A 9,202-nucleotide genomic window follows, 5' to 3' on the forward strand; every position below is an offset into this window, starting at 1 on the left:
ATGTCATCTCCATTGTTCTTTTTTTGGGGGGGGATTTCCAGTCATTCCCTTGGCCTTGAAAGATGGTGCACACAGATGGCAAATGGGTATGTGGGCATCCATGTAGTGCCGCTGTCCATGTGCTGTAATCTTCCTTAGAGCTGTGGTGTAAGCCTTGCACATGCTGTATCACATAGCTGCTTTCAGGGTGTGTGTGTGGTCTTGTATATGTAGGATAGGGGATTTGTTTAAGGGGGAGTGGGGAATGGCAGACCTTAGGTGTTCTATAGAAACATCATTAAAAAAAAAAAAAGGTTTTGTTTGTTTCCTGCTATTTTGCTTTCAGATGTAGAACAGTCTTTTGCTTCAGCTAAATCCAGTGCACAGGTTCAGGCTGAGTCGTCTAAAGGTTGCCAACACCCAGAAAGGAGGAGTGCGGGGGCAGTGGGGCCTCAGCTCAGGAGGACAGAGGCAGGACTTGGGGCAGCCTTGCACTCGCACGACGTGAGGCACTTGGGCAACTGGTGGTGTGCCCCAGGGACCCTGGCTTCCTGCCAGTCATGAGGATGGCTAGGGGCTCCAGGCTCCTCCCTCATCTGCTGCCATACTTTGAGGATCGATCTGCACAGCTGCAGAAGCCACTGGTTGCATTTCAGTCTTGGCTTTGTCCTTTCCCTGCTCTCTGTGGAGGGGTTTCCCAGCTTTCCTCCATCTGGCAGTGCTGCTGAGACCAGCAGGGAGCCTCGGGTGGCCTGTCTAGAACTGAGCGAGCAGTGCAGCCAGGGGAAAAAAAAAGCACTAAGACAGTTTCTATGTTCATCATTTTCCCCCCAGTTCCTTCTGTGCAGGATCCTTATGCACATTACTATTAAAAATAGCTCAGGCTGGGGAATTGAAGATCCAAGGGAACAGCAGAAGCAGTCTGTCCAACTATCTCAGGTCCTGCCCTTCTTCAGGCTAAGTGAGGACAGCTGCTTCAGGGACCCAGCCTCAGCTGCACTCATCCTAATTAATTCAGAATCCACTTTAGAAGAGCTGGATGTGCATCCACTATGTCTTGGATCAACCAGCAGTTTTCTGTGACAGGCTGGCCTTGTACTAAAAAAGCTTTTTCAAAGTTAGATGGGGTCTTCCTTAGAAAAGGGGGGTGGTGGAAGGGGTGAAGGGTCCTTCAGAGAAGGCTGGAGCTTGTCTCATAAAAGGTTTGATTTTGCACCCTGACTTCCCTCCCCAAAATGTTGCTTCCCTATGCTATACTTCTGCATTCCCCAGGAGGAAGGGGGAAGAAACCATCGCAATTCAGGACCTGGGAAGATGGGGGCAGCAGGCTCAGCCCTGCTGCCAGGAACCAGCATTCACCTAATACAAGCTGTGGTCCAGACTCCCCTGGGCTTCTGTATACTGGCTAATTACCCTGTGGGCCCAGAATGACTCCCTCCATGCTGCAGCACTCAGAAAATAAGGACCCAAACTCAGGAATGACATTTACAGGACAGCTGAAAAGGCCCCAAGAGGTCTGTACACCAAAAAGGGATTCAGTGCATTCAAGAACATTGAGCTAAACAAGCCAGACTGAGATGTTTCTTTTCTGAACTCTGCGCAGTAAATGAGGCTGAAGGTGCAATTCCAGCCCTGTGTGTGTACCTGTAAGGCCTGCTACCCAGCACACAGTGAGCAAAGCCCAACCTGTGCAGATGAGGTGGTCAGTGTAGTATTTGGTACTAGCCCACTAACACACTGGTGTACTGGCAGGAAGTACTTTACTATTCCTTTATAGCTGAAAATGGGCTCCACATGAACACAGGTTAAGATAAAAGGCAGATGTATGCAGCTTGCTCCTTGATAGCTTTATCTGGCTAAAACTCAGAGCATGGCCAAAAAAAAAAACCCCAGAAAAAAGCTAATTACGTTTTTTCAATATTAAATCTTTATTATATACAAAAATATTTTGTTGGGAATTAACAGAATTTCACAATTTGTACATTAACACTTTTATGTTTGGCTGTGTTTATTGTGAAAATATTAGCTGTGAAAAAGACAAGAGGGGTTTTAGAAAACAAGTCACAATTTAAAAATGTCCTATGTACTAGCTGACTTGATCAGTATGAAGTCAGAATGCTAACAAGTCCCATCTCCTAGGCCTGCTCTACAGTATTGTATTCAAACAACAATTATGTACTAAATCATATTCAGGTTTACATTAGAAAGTTTAGCTAAGAGTTAGGTTTTTTTGGTAGGATGTTTTCAGCTAGAGTATTTTTTTTTTTACAGGAGAGCAGTTTTTAAGTTTTACAAATGTCAAATCCAGTTTAATTTCATATGCTGTAGAAGAAAAAAAACACAAGAGCTTCCAGTAGGCAAAAACAGTTGTAAGAAGCAGCAAGGTAAGGAAGTGCACAGCGACAGACTTCTAATTCACATTTACATCCAAACACTTCACTAAGTTAAGTTTACAGGGATTTCGGGGTGTATTTTAAAACCTAAGGAAGCGGCGCCCCTTCTTATACCGCAGTATGCCAATGTCACACCCAGGCAATATATGATGAGGGAGGCGGGGAGGGGAAGGAATGCTCAACATGCATTTTTCAAAGGGGGAAAAAATACATGTCAACTGTTATCTCCATATATCATAGAATCACAGAATGGTTTGGGTTGGAAGGGACCTCAAAGATCATCTAGTTCCACCCCGCCCCCCGCTGCGGGCAGGGACACCCTCCACTAGAGGGTTCTTGCATACAAGAACTAAACCAACAAAAATCAGTCCAGAAACATTTTGCAATCAACAATTCTGCTGTCCCCCTGCCCTAAATGGTGCCATGCCCTTTGCTCTTTGGTACGTATCATGCAAGAGGGCAAATAACAGAGAAATTAGTTGAGGTTTTGGAAGAGGTTTTTAGGGTATTCTAGGTAAATGTTGGCTACTTACAGAGTAATGCTTGGGTCAGGCATGAGGACAGCCAAACGTGTGTGGACAAGCATTAGCCTGGAGCTAATGACATGAAAAGGATAAATAGGAGAAAGCGTTTCCAGGATGCCTTTCACTATTTTAGCCTTGCAGGTCGGTCGGGAAGTATTCCACACCCAACCACTGCCTTGGCAGCAAAAGGAACTCCATATCCAGCTATCACAAGAAAGGATTAAAAATTTTGAGAACAAAATTCACATTTACTTTAAATGTAACTTATTCTATAAAACAAATAGTGCTGAGACCCTGCTTTAAAAAAATTCTGTTTGGAAGTGAAACCACTTAGCAGCCTTCACCAAGCTGGAGTTTGTTTTTAAGCCTGTAGAGGTAAATTCCAGCTGCAGTACCAGCAAGTGAAGGAGAATTCAGCTGTTGAACATGTGACAGTTTGGAATAGTATCCCACTATGGAGAATTTGGGTAAATTAGCAGATACTGTCTGAATCACTTGTGGTACTTATGCCTAGGTTTCATTTATATATTTATATGTGTGTGCACATACATGAATGCACTTTTAATATGTTTGGAAACCAAAGCTGCCTCTGAAAATTTGTCCTTGACAAGTGCTTTCACTTTTTTTTTTTTTTTAAAAGTATCTGTTTTGGGACTGAAAGCAGTGTTATACCAGTTGAGAATCCCAGACAATTCTCATCTATGAGCTTGTTAAAAATACATGAAACCCAAGAAGGGTAGGCCAAAAAAGAAACCTACGGAAGAAAAAAAAGAAAAAGTTGGGCCTGGACTTGACTTTACCACCTTCAGTAATGACAGTTCACCAGAGAAAGCAAAAGCAAGTATCTTTAGCCACCGAAATGCTTTTAATGGCAGGAGGTTATTTCCGGAGGGATGTTTAAGGCAAGAGACCCCACAGACTACACGTCTTTGTACCCAATAACCACTACCTCAACACCAATAAACTCATTTCTCACCGCTTTTGCAAAAGCAGTATAAGGAAGTTTGGCAATAACACCACGGAACCTTAACTCTTCAGAATTTGGGTGAGGATACATCAAGCAAATAGTCCATATACATTTGCACAACAGATGCTACAGCCCTCCACCTGTAGTTTGTCTTAAAGCTGTACCTACAGGCACAATGAGTGACAGGGAATCAATCTACTGCAGTAGGCACTATAGCTGTACTGAGAAACAGCATCTGCCTCAAAGCTCAGTCTGGATGACGAACCACGATAGATAAAGGCTGGATGGTAAAGGAAGTCTGAATGTGTCGTGTTCACAGGAACAGCTCATGCCAAGACAGGTAATAACCGCCATCCCCTGACTTCTGGAGTGGTGCTCTACTTCATCACTCTCCCCCGGTCCTTACGTAAGCATAGCAGAGAGGAAAGCTTGGCCCCAAGGGTGCCTAGCCAGGAATCTTGTGTGTTTAAAAGAGAAGAAAGTTTCCTATTTCTTATCTGAATCACCCTGTTCAAAACAAAACCAAACCCAGCTGACTTCCTGAACACCGAGCTGCAGGCAATTTGCACAGAAAGTCATGTAGGTTTGATTTTAGAAGATGCAATGAGTTAGAATTGTACAGAGGATTGGGAAAACAGAAGTGTCACATTCTGCACCTATCCAAGACATGACAGTTTATATAAAATGCACATTCAAAAGCAATTAACTGCTCTGCCCTCCTGCTCCACAAAGCTTTGTACAGCTAAGCACACAGAGCTGCACGGATCTGCGAACACAGTGCAAGTTAAGGATACTGCATTGGTTATAAATGCGGTTTCCCTTGCCTATGGCGGTCTGTGATTCTGCTCCAATTTTACCTTAATTTTATATCTGCAGAACACTTTGAAAGACCTTAATAAATCTATGCAAGATGACACATCCCATTATAATTATCCCACTAAACTTTAACTGACTGCATTTTGTCACATGATGTAGAACCTAAAGTGGACCTGCTAGTGGAACAGTTAGACACAGCAAAGTACTCATTGGGTACACACGCACCAAAGTATTTACATTAAAGTTGAGATTGGTGCACACTTACGGGATTTTTTTGGTGCATTTAAGGAAATAACTTAGGGGTGTTGGCATACTGGCTGTACCTTTACATAAAACTTTTCATTCACATGGCAACTACAGTGTTTCTTCTATAAGTCTCTATATGTACAGAATTTTACAGCACCTCATGCACTGTCCAAAACAGATAGAAATTACAGATAAATATAGAATTTTTAGATTGAAATATCTGTATATTTAGAAAAATATACATTAGTAAACACAATAAACCAGGTAGAGAAGTGTACCAGTTCTAAAGTCTCACATGCAGGTACATTTCTGGATTAAGTCATGGTAGCTTAGTAATGTAATATCAGACATGAGCAATTTTTGTTTTACCATCCACATACATACATATACACAGACAACTAGTTGATAATTTACTTTTCTAAACTACTTAAATATTTATCTTGTGATACATACCACATCTTAAACATTTAGCAGCATCTTCACCTCGCTCAGACACACCTATTGTTATCATCAACAGTCAACGTAAAAGGTTTTCCTGTTAGTAGCTGGAAAATGAATGTTTAACAGAATGAGATACATGAAATCATATTTCTTTTACCCCCCTCAAATACTTCAAACAGCCATTACATGAAATATTTTCACTTGCTCAAAACTAGCCTTCCATAGCGTCTTTCTCCCCTAATTGCATGATGTACAGGTCTAACATCTGAGCTAGCCTGCCATAACAGCTAGAGACTGTCACTCCCATGTATATGACCAGAAGAGCACCATTGTTCTAGGAACCTCTGAGAACGCTCTTTTGAAAAAAGGAGCTGTCATTCTCACTAGGTAGTGACAAGCTAAGCAGAATACCTGATGAAAATCAGGTTTTGCTAAAAAACAAAGCAAAGCCCACCACCACAAAAACAAACCAGCCCCTCTTTCCCCCCCTCCAACATTATATACCTGCCAATCTGAACTCTCAGTTGTCAAGATTTAATTAACAGATGCAAGGAGTGTGGGGTTTGGGTTTGTGTTCTTTTTCCTTTCAATCTGCATGTGGAAATCCCATTAAAACCTGCGTGCAACCTAAGCGAGCCATCTTCTCTTCCTGCTTCAGAATTGTACTTCTGACTAGCATCAACATTCACACCACCAAATGGTCAGTCACAAGGCTCTGCTGTGTGAACTGCTCGATGTAAAAACGCTCCGTGAAGCTGCAGTGAAAGCTAAAGCTTTAGGCTTTCGCAAATACATGGCTAGTTGGAGACTGTTAACTAGGGAGGCTCTTTTGACAGTATTCTCTCTGGGATGGAAATAGGAGCAGCAGAGAGGTTTTCCTGACTAAAACTTGGTGCCCATGTTTCATTTGGTTAAGGAAATTTACGGAAAAAAAGATGAAAATAAGTGACACATGCAATATAAAGTACTATGGTGTAGAAACTGAAGAATCTTCTCATTCTGTTCATTAGGGAAGAGTGAGCTCAGCCCACTTTTGGCATCACGAATAGAGTATTTTCTAACTCATAATGAAAAGGCATCATAGCTGTCCAGAGAGCGCATCTTATTTACAGCATATGTAGGTCTCCTATTACACAGCACACAAACACAGTTTAGTCACGTTCAGCATATAGTGCCGATAGCAAATCATTAAAATAGTCAAGCAATGGTTCTGCTATAATTGCTGCTACATACAACACTCGATCCCTTTCTCAAAGCAGCCTCTGAGGGACAGGATCACAGAACATGTCTCCTGGGAAAGGAAAGTAAGTGTCATGCTGGTGCCACAGTTAAAAGCTCTGCCAAACTTAAAACCAGAGAAAACGCACACTGAAAAGTGCAACAATAAAACAAAGTAGCGGTACAAATTTTCCTTAGAGAATTTCAGATTCCCTCTAAAAGACTGAAATCTCACTATTAAGAGCCACAAAGATTACCTGTGCTATACGCAGTTTCAACTTAAACATTTTCCACATACACTGGGATCTCAAGCCCCCCCTGCCCCTCTCCCCCCACAACAACCAACTTTATAGGCTTTGTAAAAATCATCTATAGCATACGGGTGTTTTGAGGTTTTTTTGAGATTTACACTTTTCCTATACTGCATCAACTCCATTTTTCTTTTCCTTGTGCACATGAAAGTCTTTAAGAGCCCCAGGAAGCTACACTGTTTTACAGTGTCTAAGCCTCTTTTCCTTCAGAAATACTTCTGAGGAAGTTGCCTTTTGACAGCATTCCATGTCACACTTTGGTGTTGAAAAAGAATTCAGAAGCCCAGTGCCTATCACCAGATGGAAGAGAAATTAAGCAAATAGATGACTTCAGTTGAGACACCTAACTTGGTAAGTGATGATGAATGTTACTATATACAACAGCTGACATTGTAATATAAAATATGGTCACAAAAAGAGCTAGTCTTAGCGACAAGCTATATTTTCATTTTGTTCTTGTTAAGCAGAAATGTACATCAGCATAAGTTTCGATCGATGAACTAGAACCTAATATGAATTATATCAATGAGCCTACTAAGCGGAGTACTGTCACTAAAGAAAAGGAAATATGCTGTAAAACAAAGTGTTATTAACATCATTGCTCTTTAGCAGTAAGCTTCCAATTCACAAGCTAGCTAATGAAAAATGCAATTAAAACCAACATAACAATAAGCACAGAAATTCCATTACATCACACTCATAAAAATACAGCAGTTGATTACACACAAATATTCAAAAAGATAATATAGAACCCAGCTAGATCTCACAGGAAATTAAGCCACAGATCACTATACAAATATCGAACAATGTCCTAAGAAAAGAAAATGCCGTTTCATTTTGTTTTTTCAAAGCAATGTGTTTGCACAAGTGTGAATAAATCGTCCTAAACATTAAGCGTCACTACAAGGCTCCAAGTTCTCAGGTTCTCTCTCAGGGTACCTCACTGCTATTCAAATTGCACTGAATCACCTTGCTAACATCAGTGCTTCAACCATAATGGGCTGACAGGCTGGCTCCCAAAACAGCCTAAGCAGCAGCTTGCAAGGTATTGTTTTGCATTATTTCAAGAGACACGTATAAGGGAACCTACACAACAGTTGTCTAAATCAAGAGACATTAAGAATTTGTGAAACATCAAGAATGCACCAACATTAAGCCGAAAGAAGCTGGAGCAATGGAGCTGTGTGTTGGTTGCTGCTTTTAATATTTAAAATTCTGCTCCCGTGAAATTATTTCTTTTTAAGGAAGAAAAAAAACCCCAAAGAAATTAGTGTTCTTTCCTAGTAAGAGCTATAGACTTTTGACCAGTTAAACACTGACTTTAACAAGTTTTACAAAAATTATTTCAAGTATCCTTTTTTTAATCACAGTGAAAATGTAAGACCAAGATGTAAATGTTGAAGTGAATGAAAGTTTCTTAGATGAAAAAGGCAAAGGTACTAAATCAAAACATATAAAAATGCTTAAACGCATTTCCTTCATGTGATATGAATAGAAAGGTTATCTGTAAAAAGTTAGAAAAATTAAAATAAATTACATATTTAAGTACACTTTCCCCTCAACATTTTTATAAAAATTCAGAATAGTGTACTTTTGAATATACACAGAGTAAAAATGCACAGGTGCTGTAGGTTATTGTCGGTATCTACACAATGTCACATTAGTGTAGTTGCTGCAGTTGATTTTATTTGTTACTTAAGCCCCTCTTCAGAAACCTCAATATACCCAGCTAATTGGGACCCACTGTGGTTCCAGCCTCAGTCTCTCGATAGCAGTCTGTAGCTTCTCGAAGGCTTTGTCTAGGTTGTCATTTACAATGGTCAGATCAAAATAGTGGTTGTATGCTCTCTGGATCCGTGCACTCTCATCCACTGTTTTTTTCAAATCGGTGTCCTAGTGAAGAGATTTTAAAGATTACTAAGAACACAAGACTTGGCAAATCCTTATAAATTTGTACGTGCAACTGACCATCCAATCAGAATAAAATTAATGCTTTAGGAATGACTGAGTCAATCAGTTATGTAGATATATTTGTGGCCTTTATTATTTCCACAGAAAGCCTGAAAAATCGAAGAATTTAAATTAGTATGAAATGAAAGACAATGAAAGATACATTTCTGGTACAATAAAGCTCTAGAATACCTTACTGCTTTTAGAGGCTACATTTCAGCTTTGCTCACCTGACATCAGCTCCTCGTTTGTAAAACTACAGCTGCATTATTTTAGTTCTGACACTAGCTGCAAAATATGCAGGAAATTTATATTGCTACATTATGAAGCCTTCATGAAGTGCTGCCACTAAGCATT

At 40.5% G+C, this 9,202-nt stretch overlaps 1 protein-coding gene across 2 annotated transcripts in view; it reads right to left on the reverse strand.

The window, feature by feature from the left end:
* Positions 1 to 8,560: 8,560 nt before the first annotated feature.
* The window catches only part of PALS2 (protein associated with LIN7 2, MAGUK p55 family member), a 58,640-nt gene continuing 57,998 nt past the window's right edge, over positions 8,561 to 9,202 (reverse strand). For both annotated transcript variants that reach the window (XM_054817299.1, XM_054817300.1), the window contains exon 12: positions 8,561 to 8,788. In XM_054817299.1, the coding sequence (XP_054673274.1) occupies positions 8,612 to 8,788 (177 nt within the window). In that variant the 3' untranslated portion in view covers positions 8,561 to 8,611. The remainder of the gene's footprint in view (positions 8,789 to 9,202) is intronic.

This window comes from Grus americana, chromosome 2, assembly GCF_028858705.1.
Source record: "Grus americana isolate bGruAme1 chromosome 2, bGruAme1.mat, whole genome shotgun sequence".
NCBI classification, from domain to species: domain Eukaryota; kingdom Metazoa; phylum Chordata; class Aves; order Gruiformes; family Gruidae; genus Grus; species Grus americana.